We start from the raw sequence: 20,497 nt of genomic DNA, 5'->3' as shown, positions 1-20,497 counted from the left end.
ATTGCCTTAACCAACTCCAGTAGATAGTATATAGATACCAACTCAGTCAATTTACATTTAATAAGTGGTAAAAATGGAACTGAGCAGAATGGACTTCTGTAGCAAGTTGTCATGACTACAGGCGTCTCCCAGGAGTGTAAGGGCTCTGGTCTGGACTTGATGTGATCTCTGATTTGGCAAATTAAACCAGCTACTAGTCTTGTCTGCATGCCAGGTTCAATAGGCTGAGTCCTAGCAGAGAACTAAAAACATCAACAGAACCAGACACTAAGTTATTAAGATCTGGGAAACAGGCTATAGCCACCTTGGAAGTAAGTAATATTTCTGCCAGGAGTAGAGTTGTTAAAACTGAGTTCACTTATTCCTCCTGTAGGACTTCCCAAAAGGTACCCTGACATATGTTTTTTGGAAAAACTTGTGTGTTGGTTGAATTTTTGTAAATGAAATCATGCTGCACCTGGGGACTTGCTATTTATTTAAAGGAAACTAAAGCAAAGCCTCCTGTTAAAACATATTTTGTAATTTGAATTATGTAGTCTATATTTATTTATTTCTTAGAGTAAGGTTAAATATTTTTTTTCCCTCTTTGTCAGGTGAATTGTCCGATCTGGAAAAATCTAACACCTAGAGACACTAAGAGTCCCTGACTTGCCCGGCTTATTTTACCAGTTTCCATTATCTGGCCCATGATGAATGCCTTGGTCAAGCACCATCCTCCTGGGTCCTGGAGCTTTTTAATTTTTTTTAGCTGGCACAGCTCCCAGGGAAGGGGAGGGAGACTTTTCAAAATTCAAACCAAGAGAATGTTGTTGGAGATGTGAATCATCCTGTTTCCCAGCAGGTGAGAATTTGGGATCCAGTCTTAGGGAAAACCATGGAACATTTTTCTTATGATCTGAAATAGTGTAAAACCTTCATAAAAGTTGCAATAGTACAGGGATCCCTGGGTGGCGCAGCAGTTTGGCGCCTGCCTTTGGCCCAGGGCGCGATCCTGGAGACCCGGGATCGAATCCCACGTCGGGCTCCCGGTGCCTGGAGCCTGCTTCTCCCTCTGCCTATGTCTCTGCCTCTCTCTCTCTCTCTCTCTCTCTCTGTGACTATCATAAATAAATAAAAACTAAAAAAAAAAAGTTGCAATAGTACAAAGTACTCTAATGTTAGACTCTTTGTCTAGGTTCTCCAATTATTGACATTTTATGACTTGCTGTATCATCCTTTTATATATATCTGTATCTCTTTCAAAGTCTGCATGATAGATCTTATTTTTTTAACCATTCAAAACTTAAGATGCAGCCATTATGCCCCATTACTCCTAAACATACTAGTGTACATTTACTAAAGACAGTGCTGTTCTTCTGTGTAACCATCCAAATCAGGAAATTAACATTGATAAGATACTACCATCTGGCCCTGGCCCTTCCAGGCATATTTCTTATCTGGCCCCAAAACCCAACCCAGGATCACATGTTACATTTAGTTACACTCTTGTTTCTTTTACTCTGGAACAGTTCCTCAGTCTTTCCTGGTCTTTTGTGACCTAGACATTTTTGAAGAGTATAGACCAATTATTTGGTAGAGTATCTCTCATTTCAGATCCATGTAGTGTTGCCTTGTGAAGAGATTCCAGGTTATACATTTTCAAGGGGAATGCCTCAGGAGTGGTGTTTTGTCCTTCTCAGTGCCTCACATCAGGAGCCACATGGCTCAGGGCCTGCTGAAGGCAGTATGCACCAGCAAAAAACAAACAATTGTAAAAATTTCAGCCTGTTGTTAAACCAACGGTGGTTTGAAATTGGTCTTTGTGGAAGCTTTTTTATAATTTTTGTGTGTGTGTGTGTGTAGGCTCTAAGTAACATGTGGAGCTCAGACTCACAATTCTGAGATCAAGAGTATCATGCTCTACCAACTGAGCTAGCTAGGCAGATGAGTTATCAGGGGAGTTTTTACACTACAGAAATCAGCAAATATTACAAATCAGTAGTGCCCCCCCTCCACTGCCTGTGCCATTCCAGCCAGTTGTTAAACATTTATCAGCATACCAATGTATGCAATATCAATCTGGCCCATTATGATGATGTTCACATTAATTACTTTGTCAAGGAAATGTCTGCCAGGATTTGGAAATGTAAAATTCTCCACTTTGTGACTAATAAATATTTAATGAGGAAACACTTTAAAAAAAAAAAAGAAAATGTTTATATGTATATATGTATATATATGTATTATATATGTATATATGTATTGTATATATGTATATATATGTGTTATATATATTATATATAATATAGGACTATTAGCCATAAAAAAGAATGAGATCTTGCCATTTGCAATGACATGTTGGAACCAGAGAGTTTTATGACAAGTTTTATTCCATTCATATAAAATAAATGAGCGTAGCAGAAAAAAGAGAGAGAGAGGCAAACAAAGAAACAGATTCTTAATTATAGACAACAAACTGATAGTTACCAGATGGGAGGGATGAGGAGATGGGTTAAATAGGTGATGGGGATTAAAGAATGCATTTGTTATGATGAGCAATGGAAGTTGTATGGAAGTGCTGAATCACTAAAATTGGACACCTAAAGACAGTATTACAGTGTATGTTAACTTAGTGGAATTTAGATAAAGAAATTTTAAAAGACACATTTAAAAGAAATCTACATGCCAGTGTCTTGGATATACATACATCAAAAGTCCTCAACAAAATACTAGCAAAACAAATCCATAAATACTTGAAAAAATTATTCACCACCATCAGGTAGGATTTATTCCTGGCATACAATGATGCTACAATATTTGCAAATAAACCAACATGATAAATCACATTAACAGGAGAAAAAGTAAAAACTATATCATCTTTTCATGGGGTAACTGGGTGATGGGCATTAAGGACGGCACTTGATGTAATAAGCCCTGCGTGCTATTTTTAAAGAGTTATTTATTTGAGAGAAAGTGCAAGGAGGGGCAGAAGAAGAGGGGAGAGAGAGAAACTTTAGCAGACGCCATGCTGGGCACAAAGCCCAAGACAGGGCTCAATCTCATTACCCTGAGATCATGACCTGAGCCAAAATCAAGAGTTGGATGCTTAATCAACTGTGTCACCCAGAGGCGCCAAGCACTGGGAGTTATATGCAGGTGACAAAACAATAAACTCTACCTCTGAAACTAATAATACACTGTTAAATAATTGATTTTAAATCTAAAAAATCATATCTTTTCAATGGATGTAGAAAAAGCATTTGAGAAAGTATAACATCCATTCATGATAAAAACTCTCAAAAAAGTATGTTTGGTGGGAACATATCTCAACATAATAAAGGCCATATACAAAAAAATCCATAGCTACATCATATTCAATAGTGAAAAACTCAGAGCTTTCCCCTAAGATCAGGAACAAGGCAAGGATGTCCACTCTCACTACTTTAATTCAATGTAGTACTGGAAGTCCTAGCCATAGCAATCAGACAACAAAAAGAAATAAAGGGCATCCAAATTGGTTAGGAAGAAATAAAACTTTCACTATCTGCAGATGGCATAATACTATATAAGGAAAACCCTAAAGACTCCACCAAAAAACTCCTAGAACTGATAAGTGAATTTAGAAAAGTTGCAGGATACAAAATCAGTATACAGAAATCTGTTCCATTTCCTTACTCTAATAATGAAGTAGCAGAAATAAATTAGGAAACAATCCCATTTACAACTGTACCAAAAATAATAAAATGGCTAGTAATAGATTTTAAAAGGGAATTGAAAGACCTGTACTTTGAAAACTATAAAACACTGATAAAAGAAATTGAACATGATACAAACACATAGACATTCCATGCTCATAGGTTGGAAGAAAAAGTATTGTTAAAAATGTTCATACTTCCCAAAGCAATCTACACATTTACTGCAATCCGTATCAAAATATCAACAGCATTTTTTTTCATAGAACTAGAGCAAATAATCCTAAAATTTGTATGAAACCACACAGTACCCCAAATAGTCAAAGCAATCTTGGAAAACAAGAATAAAAATGGAGGTATCATAATTCCAGATTTCAAGATATACTAAAATCTATAGTAATCAGAACAGTATGGTATTGGAACAAAAATAGACACATAGATCAATGGATCAGAATAGAAAGTCCAGAAATAATCCTCCACTTTTATGGTCAATTAATCTATGACAAAGAAGGCAAGAATATGCAATGGGAAAGAGGCAATCTCTTCAACAAATGCTGCTGTGATAACTGAACAGCCATATGCAAAAGAATGAAACTGGACCACTTTCTTACACCATACACAAAAATAAACGCAAAGTGGATTAAAGACCTAAAAGTGAGACTTAAAATTCCTAAAAGAAAACATGGGTAGTGATCTTTTTGACATCAGCCACAGAAATATTTTTCTTAATATTTCTCTTTCGGCCAGGGAAACAAACACAAAGTTAAACTATTGGAACTGTAACAAAATTAAACGCTTTTGTACAATGAAGAAAACCACCAATAATACAAAAAGACAACTTACCTAATTAGAGAAAATATTTGCAAATAATGAATCTGATAAGGGGTTAATACCCAAAATATATAAAGAACTTATACAACTCAACATCCAACAAATTAATAATCCAATTAAATAATGTGCAGAATATATGAATAGACATTTCTCCAAAGAAGACATCCAGATGGCCAACAAACACATGAAAAGATACTCAACATGCCTGATCATTAGGGAAATGGAAATCAAAGCCACAATGAGTATCACTTCACATCTGTGAGAATGGCTAAAATCAAAATACACAAGAAACAGCAAGTGTTTACAAGGATGTGGGGAAAAAAACATCTGTGTACTGTCGTGAGAATGCAAACCGTGCACAGTGGTGCGGTTACTGTGGAAGACAGTATGGAGGTCCCTCAAAAAAATAAAAAATAAAATTTCCATATTACCCAGTAATTCCACCACTGGGTATTTACTCGAAGAGTATGAAAGCACTAATTCAAAAAGATATATGCACCTCTATGTTTATTGCAGCATTATTTACAATAGCCAAATTATGGAAGCAATTCAAGTGTCCATAGATGAATGGATAAAGATGATGTGGTGTGTATATACGCAATGAAATACTACTCAGTAATAAAAAAGAATGAAATATTGCCATTTGCAACAACATGAATGGATCTAGAGGGTATAATGCCATGTGAAACTAGTCAAAGAAAGACAAATATATGATTTCACTAATGTATGGAATTTAAGAAGCCAAAAAAAAGAGCAAAGGAAAAAATAGAAACAAACCAAGATAAAAAATCTTTTTTTTTTTTTTTTAAACAGACTTAACTATAGAGAACAAACTGATGGTTACCATAGGGGAGGTAGGTGAGGGGATGGGTGAAATAGATGAAGAAGATTAAGATTAAGATTACACTTTCCATGATGAGCACTTATTAATATATAGAATTGGTGTATTAGTATATTGTACACCTGAAACTAACATGACACTGTATGTTAACCATACTGGAATTATTTTTTTTTAAAGCTCTTAAATATAGAGGACAAACTAGTAGTTTCCAGAGAGTAGGTGGGTGGGAGGGATGAGTGAAATAGTTGAGGGGAATTAAGAGTACTTATCATGCACTGAGTAATATACAGAATATTTGAATCACTGATTATACACCTGAAACTAATATAACACTGCATGTTAATTTTTATGGACTTTACAAATAAATGATAAATAAATATGCAAGCTATTTCCAATGTTTTGAACTAATTCAAATACTCTCAAGTCCTGTCAAATACAAGTTATTATACTTTGTTGGCCTCTTTCTCTATAGCCAAAATGTCTTAATTTTACTTGCCAGTGAGGGTCCTAGGTCCTACATGTAAAGATTGGAAGGGGAAAAAAGACAACAAAAATAATAATCCAAAAGAGGAATAGTTGAAGGATAAAAAAGGAAAAATACAAGGTTTCAGGAGACTTCCATGCTTCTTAAAGACACTTAAGCCATAGGCAGTCTATTCCTTTAATCTAACTGCTATCAAGCACTACCCAAAGATGTGTTGATAGAATTTTAGACCTACCAGGAGAGTGGTCATCTAAACAGAAGCTCCTGTTTTCCTGGCTCTTCCCTGGTGTTTTAGGCTTATGAGCCCCACCCTCTGCTTCACTGGGATCATTTTGGAGCACAGTTTCCTCAATCTTGGGCATCCTAATGTTATCTGGAATTGGGGAGACAAGAAGAGGTAAGCTGCTGGTAGTATAATATCTAGCTCTGACCCACGAATGAGGAGGAGGAGGGTTTTTTTTTTTTTTTTTTTTTTTTATTGGTGTTCAATTTACTAACATACAGAATAACACCCAGTGCCCGTCACCCATTCACTCCCACCCCCTGCCCTCCTCCCCTTCTACCACCCCTAGTTCGTTTCCCAGAGTTAGCAGTCTTTATGTTCTGTCTCCCTTTCTGATATTTCCCACACATTTCTTCTCCCTTCCCTTATTTTCCCTTTCACTATTATTTATATTCCCCAAATGAATGAGAACATATAATGTTTGTCCTTCTCCAATTGACTTACTTCACTCAGCATAATACCCTCCAGTTCCATCCACGTTGAAGCAAATGGTGGGTATTTGTCATTTCTAATAGCTGAGTAATATTCCATTGTATACATAAACCACATCTTCTTTATCCATTCATCTTTCGTTGGACACCGAGGCTCCTTCCACAGTTTGGCTATCGTGGCCATTGCTGCTAGAAACATCGGGGTGCAGGTGTCCCGGCGTTTCATTGCATTTGTATCTTTGGGGTAAATCCCCAACAGTGCAATTGCTGGGTCGTAGGGCAGGTATATTTTTAACTGTTTGAGGAACCTCCACACAGTTTTCCAGAGTGGCTGCACCAGTTCACATTCCCACCAACAGTGTAAGAGGGTTCCCTTTTCTCCACATCCTCTCCAACATTTGTTGTTTCCTGCCTTGTTAATTTTTCCCATTCTCACTGGTGTGAGGTGGTATCTCATTGTGGTTTTGATTTGTATTTCCCTGATGGCAAGTGATGCAGAGCATTTTCTCATGTGCATGTTGGCCATGTCTATGTCTTCTTCTGTGAGATTTCTGTTCATGTCTTTTGCCCATTTCATGATTGGATTGTTTGTTTCTTTGGTGTTGAGTTTAATAAGTTCTTTATAGATCTTGGAAACTAGCCCTTTATCTGATATGTCATTTGCAAATATCTTCTCCCATTCTGTAGGTTGTCTTTGAGTTTTGTTGACTGTATCCTTTGCTGTGCAAAAGCTTCTTATCTTGATGAAGTCCCAATAGTTCATTTTTGCTTTTGTTTCTTTTGCCTTCGTGGATGTATCTTGCAAGAAGTTACTATGGCCGAGTTCAAAAAGGGTGTTGCCTGTGTTCTTCTCTAGGATTTTGATGGAATCTTGTCTCACATTTAGATCTTTCATCCATTTTGAGTTTATCTTTGTGTATGGTGAAAGAGAGTGGTCTAGTTTCATTCTTCTGCATGTGGATGTCCAATTTTCCCAGCACCATTTATTGAAGAGACTGTCTTTCTTCCAATGGATAGTCTTTCCTCCTTTATCGAATATTAGTTGCCCATAAAGTTCAGGGTCCACTTCTGGATTCTCTATTCTGTTCCACTGATCTATATGTCTGTTTTTGTGCCAGTACCACACTGTCTTGATGACCACAGCTTTGTAGTACAACCTGAAATCTGGCATTGTGATGCCCCCAGATATGGTTTTCTTTTTTAAAATTGCCCTGGCTATTCGGGGTCTTTTCTGATTCCACACAAATCTTAAAATAATTTGTTCTAACTCTCTGAAGAAAGTCCATGGTATTTTGATAGGGATTGCATTAAACGTGTATATTGCCCTGGGTAACATTGACATTTTCACAATATTGATTCTGCCAATCCATGAGCATGGAATATTTTTCCATCTCTTTGTGTCTTCCTCAATTTCTTTCAGAAGTGTTCTATAGTTTTGAGGGTATAGATCCTTTACCTCTTTGGTTAGGTTTATTCCTAGGTATCTTATGCTTTTGGGTGCAATTGTAAATGGGATTGACTCCTTAATTTCTCTTTCTTCAGTCTCATTGTTAGTGTATAGAAATGCCACTGACTTCTGGGCATTGATTTTGTATCCTGCCACGCTACCGAATTGCTGTATGAGTTCTAGCAATCTTGGGGTGGAGACTTTTGGGTTTTCTATGTAGAGTATCATGTCATCGGCGAAGAGGGAGAGTTTGACTTCTTCTTTGCCAATTTGAATGCCTTTAATGTCTTTTTGTTGTCTGATTGCTGAGGCTAGGACTTCCAGTACTATGTTGAATAGCAGTGGTGAGAGTGGACATCCCTGTCTTGTTCCTGATCTTAGGGGAAAGGCTCCCAGTGCTTCCCCATTGAGAATGATATTTGCTGTGGGCTTTTCATAGATGGCTTTTAAGATGTCAAGGAATGTTCCCTCTATCCCTACACTCTGAAGAGTTTTGATCAGGAATGGATGCTGTATTTTGTCAAATGCTTTCTCTGCATCCAATGAGAGGATCATATGGTTCTTGGTTTTTCTCTTGCTGATATGATGAATCACATTGATTGTTTTACGGGTGTTGAACCAGCCTTGTGTCCCAGGGATAAATCCTACTTGGTCATGGTGAATAATTTTCTTAATGTACTGTTGGATCCTATTGGCCAGTATCTTGTTGAGAATTTTTGCATCCATGTTCATCAGGGATATTGGTCTGTAATTCTCCTTTTTGGCGGGGTCTTTGTCTGGCTTTGGAATTAAGGTGATGCTGGCTTCATAGAACGAATTTGGAAGTACTCCATCTCTTTCTATCTTTCCAAACAGCTTTAGGAGAATAGGTATGATTTCTTCTTTAAACGTTTGATAAAATTCTCCTGGGAAGCCATCTGGCCCTGGACTCTTGTGTCTTGGGAGGTTTTTGATGACTGCTTCAATTTCCTCCCTGGTTATTGGCCTGTTCAGGTTTTCTATTTCTTCCTGTTCCAGTTTTGGTAGTTTGTGGCTTTCCAGGAATGCGTCCATTTCTTCTAGATTGCCTAATTTATTGGCGTATAGCTGTTCATAATAGGTTTTTAAAATCGTTTGTATTTCCTTGGTGTTGGTAGTGATCTCTCCTTTCTCATTCATGATTTTATTAATTTGAGTCTTCTCTCTCTTCTTTTTAATAAGGCTGGCTAATGGTTTATCTATCTTATTAATTCTTTCAAAGAACCAACTCCTGGTTCTGTTGATCTGTTCCACAGTTCTTCTGGTCTCGATTTCGTTGAGTTCTGCTCGAATCTTTATTAGCTCCCTTCTTCTCTTGGGTGTAGGATCTATTTGCTGTTTTTTCTCTAGCTCCTTTATGTGTAAGGTTAGCTTTTGTATTTGAGTTCTTTCCAGTTTTTGAATGGATGCTTGTATTGCGATGTATTTCCCCCTTAGGACTGCTTTTGCTGCATCCCAAAGATTTTGAACGGTTGTATCTTCATTCTCATTAGTTTCCATGAATCTTTTTAATTCTTCCTTAATTTCCTGGTTGACCCTTTTATCTTTTAGCAGGATGGTCCTTAACCTCCATGTGTTTGAGGTCCTTCCAAACTTCTTGTTGTGATTTAGTTCTAATTTCAAGGCATTATGGTCCGAGAATATGCAGGGGACAATCCCAATCTTTTGGTATCGGTTCAGACCCGATTTGTGACCCAATATGTGGTCTATTCTGGAGAAAGTTCCATGTGCGCTTGAGAAGAATGTGTATTCAGTTGAGTTTGGATGTAAAGTTCTGTAGATATCTGTGAAATCCATCTGGTCCAGTGTATCATTTAAAGCTCTCGTTTCTTTGGAGATGTTTTGCTTAGAAGACCTATCGAGTATAGAAAGAGCTAGATTGAAGTCACCAAGTATAAGTGTATTATTATCTAAGTATTTCTTCACTTTGGTTAATAATCGATTTATATATTTGGCAGCTCCCACATTTGGAGCATATATATTGAGGATTGTTAAGTCCTCTTGTTGAATAGATCCTTTAAGTATGATATAGTGTCCCTCTTCATCTCTCACTACAGTCTTTGGGGTAAATTTTAGTTTATCTGATATAAGGATGGCTACCCCTGCTTTCTTTTGAGGACCATTCGAATGGTAAATGGTTCTCCAACCTTTTATTTTCAGGCTGTAGGTGTCCTTCTGTCTAAAATGAGTCTCTTGTAGACAGCAAATAGATGGGTCCTGCTTTTTTATCCAGTCTGAAACCCTGCGCCTTTTGATGGGGTCATTAAGCCCGTTCACATTCAGAGTTACTATTGAGAGATATGAGTTTAGTGTCATCATGATATCTATTCAGTCTTTGTTTTTGTGGACTGTTCCACTGAACTTCTTCTTAAAGGGGAATTTTAAGAGGCTCCCTTAAAATTTCTTGCAGAGCTGGTTTGGAGGTCACATATTCTTTTAGTTGCTGCCTGTCTTGGAAGCTCTTTATCTCTCCTTCCATTTTGAATGAGAGCCTTGCTGGATAAAGTATTCTTGGTTGCATGTTCTTTTCATTTAGGACCCTGAATATATCCTGCCAGCCCTTTCTGGCCTGCCAGGTCTCTGTGGAGAGGTCTGCTGTTACCCTAATACTCCTCCCCATAAAAGTCAGGGATTTCTTGTCTCTTGCTGCTTTAAGGATCTTCTCCTTATCTTTGGAATTTGCAAGTTTCACAATTAAATGTCGAGGTGTTGAACGGTTTTTATTGATTTTAGGGGGGGATCTCTCTATTTCCTGGATCTGAATGCCTGTTTCCCTTCCCAGATTAGGAAAGTTTTCAGCTAGAATTTGTTCAAATACATATTCTGGCCCTCTGTCCCTTTCGGCGCCCTCGGGAACCCCAATTAAACGTAGGTTTTTCTTCCTCAGGCTGTCGTTTATTTCCCTTAATCTATCTTCATGGTCTTTTAATTGTTTGTCTCTTTTTTCCTCAGTTTCCCTCTTTGCTGTCAACTTGTCTTCTAGGTCACTCACTCGTTCTTCCACCTCGTTAACCCTCATCGTTAGGACTTCTAGTTTGGATTGCATCTCATTCAATTGGTTTTTAATTTCTGCCTGATTAGCTCTAAATTCTGCAGTCATGAAGTCTCTTGAGTCCTTTATACTTTTTTCTAGAGCCACCAGTAGCTGTATAATAGTGCTTCTGAATTGGCTTTCTGACATTGAATTGTAATCCAGATTTTGTAACTCTGTGGGAGAGAGGACTGTTTCTGATTCTTTCTTTTGAGGTGAGGTTTTCCTTCTAGTCATTTTGCTCAGTGCAGAGTGGCCAAAAGCAAGTTGTATTGAGAAAAAGAGAGGAGAGAAAGAAGGAAAGAAAAGAGAAAGAGAAAAAAAAAAGGGAAGAAAAAGAAAAAACGAAAAAAAAAAAAAAAAAGAAGAAAAAGAGAAAGAAAAAGAAAGGAGAAAAAAAGGGGGTGGGGGAAGGAAACAAATCAAAAAGCAAAACAAAACAAAAACAAAAACAAACAAACAAAAAAAGAACCACCAGGGAGTATCTTCTGATTCTGTGTTCTTTAAGTCCCTTGGCTTCTCCTGGAAGTTGTCAGTCTAGCTGGTGTTCTGGGGGAGGGGCCTGTTGTGCTGATTTTCAGGTGTTAGCAGTTGGGGGAGCTGCTGTGCCCCTGCCTGGTGCAGGTCTCAGTGGGGGTTGTTTACCCCGTGAGGCCGCAGGAGGAACAGCCCCAGTGGCGGGGCAGCTCTGGAAACCTGGATTCAGCCCCCGCAGTAACTCCAGAGCTCTCTGTCTGCAGGGCCTGGAGGCTCCGGGGCGGGGCCGCTGATGTGCTCAGCTGGGGCAGGAGCGTCCTCGCTGTCCTGGGCCCTCCCGGCCTCTGCCTGTCCCGGGGGGAGGCCGGGTCCTGGGCTGTGTCCCGGCGCCCTGTGCTCCGGGGCCTGCGCTGTTGGATTCGCGCTCCCGGGCCGCGCAGCCCCCTCCGCGGAGCTGCCGCCCAAGCCCCTCCGAGCTGCTCCTGGAACCGCGCAGCCCCCTCCGCACGGAGCCTCTTCCTCTGCTCGAGCCCGGCCGAGCTGCTCCCGGGGCCGCGCAGCCCCCTCCGCGGAGCTGCCGCCCGAGCCCCTCTGAGCTGCTCCTGGAACCGCGCAGGCCCCTCCGCACGGAGCCTCTTCTTCTGCCCGAGCCCCTCCGAGCTGCTCCCGGGGCCGCGCAGCCCCCTCCGCGGAGCCGCCGCCCGAGCCCCTTCAGCTGCTCCGGGTCCCGCCGGGTCCCGCCGTGCGCGCTGCAGCCCTTAGGGAGCTCGGCGCACTCTCCCGGGGCGCAGTTGCTCTGTTAGTGTCCCCGGGAGCCCGAGGAGATCCTCGCCCTCCTGGGTCTTGCTCCAACTCCCCGCGAGCCCCTTTCCGCCCGGGAAGGTCGGTGCAGCTCCTGCTCCTCCGGGACGGGGCTCTCCTGTCCTGGGGACACTCGCCCCGGCCTCAGCCCGGCTCCTCGCGGGGCCCCTCCCCCTTGGAGGCCTTTGTTCCTTTATTTCTTTTTCCCCGTCTTCCTACCTTGATAGAAGCGCGAACTCTTCTCACTGTAGCATTCCAGCTGGTCTCTCTTTAAATCTCAGGCCGAATTCATAGATTTTCAGGATAATTTGAAGGTTTTCTAGGTAGTTTGGTGGAGACAGGTGATTTGGAGACCCTACTCTTCCGCCATCTTGCTCCTCCCCCTCCGAGGAGGAGGGTTCTTCAGCTGCCACTGTGTGCCTTGATGACAAAATCTGCTCCCAGTTAAGGAGGTTAGAAACAAGGGCTTCATGGGCCTCTTACAGCAATAGCTAAAGTCCTCAAATAGCCTTGGGGGAAGGTGAACTAGAGATTAGTGGGGGCTGCCTTTCCATAAACCAAAGCAGTTAGGGGCAGGGCAAGCAGAAGAGGAAATCAAGGCTCAGACAATGACTTGCACAGGAATGGCGGGGTTAGGAAAGGAAACTTCCTCAACTCTGGCCATCTTTAATTAATCCAAGAATGACCCCCTTTCCTCCTTAACTTTCACCCCAGACCCGCCTTTGACTATGAAGAGAATAGCGGTTGGACTCATGCAGCAAGAGACTCTCTTAGCCTTGGGGACCCTGGCCCCTCACCTCCCGCCAGTCCTTGACCCACTGCCCCACTGCCCCACTGCATCTGCTAGTAAAGCCCTTCTGTCTCATCAGTCTGGTTCTGGAGCATACCATGGTAGACAGGGCAGGAGGGGAGATCAGCACTAAGGGACTGGGTGGCACCATGGAGATGATGAGACCTACTTGGAGAGCACCCCTACCAATGATGCCAGGTAGAAGAGTCCAAAACCTAAAAACAAAGGGTGGCCAGTCTCTCAGGTAGCAATACGGGTTTTGTGTCAAGGGTACCATGGGAACCAATAGAGCAGGAAAGGCAAACCTGGAAGCACCACTGGTGATAGAGATGGGAGCTGGAGATTCCTCATGCAGAGGCTTCAGGCTCATATCCTTCTTCCAAGGCTTGAAATGAATTTTCTCAAGTCCTGTTCCTTCCCCACAGGTAAGGTACTGTCCAAAACTATTACACTCTTTCCCCCAGGAAATAAAAATTAAATTACCATTTAGAAAGGAAAAGGAGCATTAGTTTTTGTTTCACCTCATGATGTTCATGTAGCCTTAGAAATAAAGAACCAACGGGGTTACAGAATTCCAGAATTCTGTTCTGATGTTTTTTCTTTCCTTTATGTCTTCTACACAATGTGAAGTAAACATATAAGCTGTTAAACTCTTATTTTACAAATATAGAAACAAAGAATTATTTTAAAGGGCCAATTATAGAAGATGTGTGGTGAGGGGGCAAAACCCTATGTTTGAGACAGAGCCTAGGTTTTGGTTTTATGCTTCTAACTGAATTTCTGGCAGTTTTTCATTATAATTCAATTATGAGCCTTGGAGATCATCTAGGACCTGAGGATGTTGGAAGAGATGACTCTAAGAGCCCTCATGTTGCTTACTCTTTACTCCTAGTTTATTCTTTCACTCTACTGGCCATTTTCCACAGTGATGTGTGGAACCCTGCATTGGCCCCTTTCTAAATTTTAGAAAAATACATACATATTTTTAAAAAGTACACTACACTACAATATCCCATCGCACTCTTTTATCCTGACTTAATTTTTTAAAATATTTATTTATTCATGAGAGACCAAGAGAGAGAGAGACACACACAGGCAGAGGGGAGAAGCAGGCTCCATGCAGGAAGCCTGATGTGGGATTCGATCCCAGGTCTCCAGGATCAGGCCCTGGGCCGAAGGCAGCGCTAAACCGCTGAGCCACCAGGATGCCCTATCCCAACTTAATTTTTAATCCATTAACCTTTTTTCTATAAAACAAGACTATAACTTGGCCCAGTTCTTATCCAAATCCTAGAGCTGTTAGCACCTATAGTGAAGCGTGGATATCTTGCACAGCATGTGAATTTTGAGAAAGGAAGTTATAAAGAGAGCTTTCCAGACTCAGGAAAATCCACCCTATTCTCCAGGTCCTAGAGGATATGAGGGGTCTTGGCCTAAAAACCAGAAGTCAGGGGCACCTGGCTGGCTCAGTGGTTGAGCATCTGCTTTTGGCTCAGGGCATGATCCTGGGGTCCTGGGATTGAGTCCCGAATCGGGCTTCCCAGGGGAAGCCTGCTTCTCCCTCTGCCTATGTCTCTGCCTCTCTTTCTGTGTCTCTCATGAATAAATAAATAAAATATTTAAAAAAGAATGATGAAAGGAATGGAAAGGACGAAAGTAAGCCATGAAGTAGGTCTGCAAGAAATGAAGAAAAATAATCAGGAGGGTGGTAGGTGACAGTAATGAGGAGGGTAGAGGAGTGGGGCTTTTGGAGGAGGGAGAGGGAGCAATGATAATAAAGGGATCTGGGTGTGGGAACATGGTTAAGAGGCAGTCAAGATTCCACTTACAGCAGGAGGCAGAGGACATGTCCTGTTAAAAACGTTAAGGATATAAGAACTTTGGCCTTCACAGACAGCCATTTCTAGAGAGCACAGTAAGGCTTTAAGAAGAAATAGAGTAAGTAGCTTACATCTGATTGGACAATAAATACGGCAGTATGGACGGTGAGCAGTAGCCAGAGAGGCTTGGGAGTTAAGGCACAATGAGATTAGTTCTGACAAGTCTCTTAGAAGAGGGTGATCAGTTCATTGTAGGTTGAGGTCCAGAATATTTCATTCAATCGTAGTCTTTGACCCTGGGATGGCCACATTTGGCTCACATGAGGCAGTGTGAAGGTTCCTCAAAAAAAGAAATCAGAATTCCTTTTTGTTTTAGGTTTTATTTATTTATTTTTGGGAGGGGAGAGCATGAGCATGAGTGGGGGTGGGTACAGAGGGAGAGGCAGACTCCCCCCTGAGCAGGGAGCCGGATCACATGGGCCTTGATTCCAGGACCCTGAGATCATGACCTGAGCAGAAGGCAGAGGCTTAACTAACTGAGCCACCCAGGCACCCACCTCAGTCAGAATTCCTGTGGTGGAAGGGCTATAGCATCTGAGGCAGCAGTCCCCTTGAGGCTCACACAGTGGGATTGTGTTGGTGACTTGCACAAAGCAACACATCAGTCTTCACCCACTGAAATGTCTGGCAGCAGCAGCTTTTGCCTTTGTTTTCTCTTTTGGTGTGGTGTGAACCAGATTTTCTCTGACCATAACACGCCTGCCAGGAATACTGGCATGGATCCTTTCTCACTTTCAGCAACTCTTCATTCACGAGGCCAGCTTTGCAAGGACAGGGCCAAGTGGGAAACATACAGAGTAGGAGAATAAGAAAACAATTCATTCTATCTGATCTCCAGCCTCACCTCCATAAGGTGGTTCTTGCAGTGAAGGAAGCCCAACATCATGCTTCACGCTCTGCATAGTTGGCCTTTGTCAATGTTGTCCATTCAGGTTGTACTAGCTTGGGGCAGCAATGCCTGCTAGAAACAATAGCCAAACTGTGGAAGTGCCTCGGTGTCCATCGACAGATGAATGGATAAAGAAATGTGGTTTATGTATACAATGGAATATTACTCAGCCATTAGAAACGACAAATACCCACCATTTGCTTCAACGTGGATGGAACTGGAGGGTATTATGTTGAGTGAAATAAGTCAATCAGAGAAGGACAAACATCTATGGTTTCACTCATACATGGAATATAAGAAATAGTGAAAGGGATTATAAGGGAAAGAAGGGGAACTGAGTGGGAAAAATTAGAGAGGGAGACAAACCATGAGAGACTCCCAACTCTGGGAAACAAACAAAGGGTTGAGGAAGGGGAGGTGGGTGGGAGATCGGTAACTAGGTGACAGGCATTGAGGAGGGCACTTGATGGGATGAGCACTGGGTGTTATACTATATGATGGCAAATTGAATTTAAATTTAAAAATGTAAATAAAAAATATGTGTTTAGTCAGAACCCACTAAAAAACTGGTAATGGTCTAGGAACTGCAGGGAAGAAAAAAAAAGATATGTCCCCCAGGACAGAGGTTGGAAGCTGGCAGCCCATGGTCAGATGTGGTTCACAGATGTGTTGTATACGTGTGTGTATATATGAGTGTGAGCATATATGTGTGTTTGTTTTTCACAAAGTTTACATAAATAAATACTTTTATATACAACTTATTCACATTTGGAAAAAATAATTTAACATGAACCCTTGGCATATTAAAGAGTTAAAGTCTAAATTTTTCTTCTTTTTTTTTTTTTTTAAAGATTTTATTTATTTATTCACGATAGTCACAGAGAGAGAGAGAGAGGCAGAGACACAGGCAGAGGGAGAAGCAGGCTCCATGCAGGGAGCCCGACGTGGGATTCGATCCCGGGTCTCCAGGATCGCGCCCTGGGCCAAAGGCAGGCGCCAAACCACTGCGCCACCCAGGGATCCCCTAAATTTTTCTTCTAATAGCTTGTAACTTCACTGAGGAATTAACTCTTAACTATACACCAACCATCATTTAAACTAATTTACTACCAGTGAAATCAGGGAAAGAGTCCATTTCTTATTAACAACACTGAGAATCAATATAGAAAATGGGGAGTCCATAGGCTTACACTGAACAGCAGTATCTAGAATTAGCAGTGTTCCTAAGAAGCACTGAGTAAATATTTTATAAGTATGTGAATTAAACATCCTTATCTATAATTTTATGCTTCCTATCCACAGATTTTTTGATAAGCTAGCAAAGTGCTTTGTAAAAATTGGCATTTGTCACCACTATCAAAAATAAGGAAATTTTATATAAAGATACAGATCGGGGGTTTCTCTTTTACAAACTGGCAGCTTGGATGACACTGTGCTTACCTTTCCACATGGTAACAATCACCAGAAAGTGAAGAGTGACTCCCACTTCCCCCTCCTTGTCTCCTCAAATGGACATACTTCACCGTTTGACATCCTCTGCCTTGCCTGAGCAGGAATCTAGAAGACAGGATAGGAGAGTGGATAAGAATAGACTCTGGAGTCAACTGGGTTCTGTTGGCCTTGGGCTCTAAAAGAGGGTCCATCCTTTCTTTTATTGGGCCCAGACCAGATGACACCATTTTTCCTCTTCCCCAGGAAGGAAGGAAGAGGGAGTAAGAAGAAGGAGGAAGAAGGAGGAGGAAGGAGGAAGGAGGAAGGAGGAGGAGAAGAAGAAGAAGAGAAGAAGAAGAAGAAGAAGAAGAAGAAGAAGAAGAAGAAGAAGAAGAAGAAAAGAAAAGAAAAGAAAAGAAAAGAAAAAAGAAAAAGAAGAAGAAAGAAGAAGAAGGTGGAGGAAGAAGGAGGAGGAAGAAGAAGGAAGAAGAAGAAGAAGAAGAAGAAGAAGAAGAAGAAGAAGAAGAAGAAGAAGAAGAAGAAGAAGAAGAAGAAGAAGGGGAAGGAGGAGGAGGAGGAGGAGGAGGAGGAGGAAAGAAGGAGGAAGAAGAAGGAGGAGGGGGGAGGAGGAGGAGAAGGAGGAGGAGAAGGAGGAGGAGGACGACGGCGACTCTGGAGTCAAACTGCTTTGTGTTCAAAGACTGCTTCTGCCCTTATGAACATTTCCAAAGAATTTAAATGGTTACACTTAAAAAATAACTTTCAGGGACGCTTGGGTGGCTCAGCAGTTGAGCTCTGCCTTCAGCTCAGGTTGTGATTCCCGGGTCCTGAGATCGAGTCCCGCATCAGGCTCCCCACAGGGAGGCTGCTTCTCCCTCTGCCTATGTGTCTGCCCCTCTGTGTGTCTCTTATGAATAAATAAATAAAATATTTAAAAAAACAAAAATCAATTTGATTTCTTTTTTAAAAATCAGATTTCTACTTGGTTTGTTTCTAAGAAAAAACACCTAGAATTACACCAGTTAGTTTCCTCACAGAAAAATGCATTGTTTAAAAGACTCCCCATAATGATGCCTGAAATTCTGTTAGTATTAAAATCATATAATTCAAGCTGTTTTTTTAAAATAGACTATGTTTTATAAAGTAGTTCTAGGTTCATAGCAAAACTGAGCAGAAAGTATAGTAAGTAATTTCCCATATGGCCTGGTCCCCACACATGCATAGCTTCCTACATTATCAACATTCCCCACTTGAGTGATACATTTGTTACAACTGATAAACCTACATGAGTACATTATCACCCAGAGTCCATAGTATACATTAGGGCTTAGTTTTGGTGGTGTACACTGTTTCTAGACAAATGTACAACATGTATCCACCATTATAATATCATACAGAGTAGTTTCAATACTCTAAAAATCATCTGTGCTCTGCCTATGTATTTCCCCTCTTCCACCTAGCCCCAGATAGCCATTGATCTTTTTGCCTTTTCCAGAATGTCATGCATGTCATATAGTTGGAATTATTCAGTAAGAAATCTTTTCTTACTGAATGGCTTCTTTCACTTAGTAATGTGCATTTAAGTTTCCTCTATTTCTTTTCTAGCTATATAGATTATTACTTTTGAGCTCTTAATAATATTCCTTTGTCCAGATATATTAGTTTATCCATTCATCTACTGAAGGACATCATGATTGCCTTCAAGTTTTAACAATTATGAATAAAGTTTATATAAATATCTTTGTGCAGGATTTTGTGTAGAAATAAGCTTTGGGTAAATACCATGGAGGGTGTCTCCTGATCAAATGGCATGAGTATGGTTGGTTTGGAAAGAAACTGTCAAATTGTCAGCCCAAATGGCTATGCTATTTTGACTTCCAGCTAGCAGTGAATGAGAGTTCCTGCTGTCCCACATCCTCACCAGCATTTGGTGTCACTCTTCTGAATTTTGGCCATTCTAATAGGTGTTTAGTGGTGTCTCATTGTTTTAGTTTGCATTTTCATTATGTCATATGAAATGAAACATCTTTTCATATGCTCATTTGCCATCTGTATATTTTCTTTGGGAAGGCATCTGTTAAGTTTTTTGATCCATTTGTTTTTAACATACAGTGTTTTATTAGTTTCAGGTATACAATATAGTGATTCAACAATTCCATTCATCATCTAGTGTTCATCACAAGTGTACTTCTTAATTCCAACACCTACTTAACCCATCCCCCCACTACATCATGCACACAAAAAAATTCAAAATGGATTAAAGACTTAAATGTGAGGCCTGAAAACATAAAAACACTAAAAGAGAACACAGGCAATAACTTCTTTGGAATAGGTTGTGGCAACTTCTTTCTAGATATGTCTCCTTGGGCAATTTTGTTTATCTTTTAAATAAATCAGCTCTTAGTTTCAGTGATTTTTTTCTATTGTGTTTTCTTTTATATACTACTCTATTCATTTTTTTAGAGAGAGTGAGTGGGGGAGGGGCAGAGGGAGAAAGAAAATCTTAAGCAGTCTCCACGTGTAGCAGAGCTCAATCTCACAACACTAAGATCATGACCTGAGCTAAAATCAAGAGTCAGACATTTTCCTGAGCCACCTAGGCACCCCTCTATTGTTTTTCTATTCTCTATTTCATTTATTTCTGTTCTGATCTGTTATTTCCTTCCCTCTATTAGCTTTGGGTTCAGTTTGTCCTTCTTAAGTTCTTTGTGGTGTGAAGTAAGGGTTTTTTTAATTCAAAATCTTTCTTTTTTTCTTAATGTAGGGATTTATCACTATAAATTCCTCTCTTAGAACTGGTTTCTGCATCTTGTAAATTTCAGTATATTGTGTTTCCATTTTCCTTTACCTCAAAATTTTAAAAAAATGTTTCAACCCATTGGTTGTTCAAGAGTGTGTTGATGGGGAGAGTTTCAAGATGGCAGCATAGGAAGACCCTGAATTCACATCCTCCCATGGGTATAAGTTCACAGCTACATATGGAATAACTTTCCTCTGAAAAGGACCTAAGAACTAGAGGAATAGTGCCTGTACAATGAAAATAAAAGATATGCATTGACATAGGTAGGAGAGGCAAAGACTCAGTCTCATCAGGCACAGTGATCCACAGTCAGAAAGGGAATCCAAAACTACAGAACTTTTCCTCAAGGAGTAAAGGGACTGTGCCCCATATGAGACATACCAACCCTTGGG

The 20,497-nt window shown here is 40.5% G+C and overlaps 1 protein-coding gene across 1 annotated transcript in view; it reads right to left on the bottom strand.

Moving 5' to 3' along the window:
• The window catches only part of LOC140627553 (T-complex protein 11-like X-linked protein 2), a 45,123-nt gene extending 32,007 nt beyond the window's left edge, over positions 1-13,116 (bottom strand). The window contains 2 exon segments of the mRNA XM_072815936.1: positions 6,063-6,200; positions 12,535-13,116. Coding sequence (XP_072672037.1) covers positions 6,063-6,189 — 127 coding nt within the window. The 5' untranslated portion in view covers positions 6,190-6,200; positions 12,535-13,116.
• Positions 13,117-20,497: the final 7,381 nt, after the last annotated feature.

Source organism: Canis lupus, chromosome X (assembly GCF_048164855.1).
Source record: "Canis lupus baileyi chromosome X, mCanLup2.hap1, whole genome shotgun sequence".
In the NCBI taxonomy this organism is placed as follows: domain Eukaryota; kingdom Metazoa; phylum Chordata; class Mammalia; order Carnivora; family Canidae; genus Canis; species Canis lupus.
The sequence above is the reverse complement of the archived record's forward strand: the minus strand, read 5'-3'. Positions and strand labels throughout refer to the sequence as shown.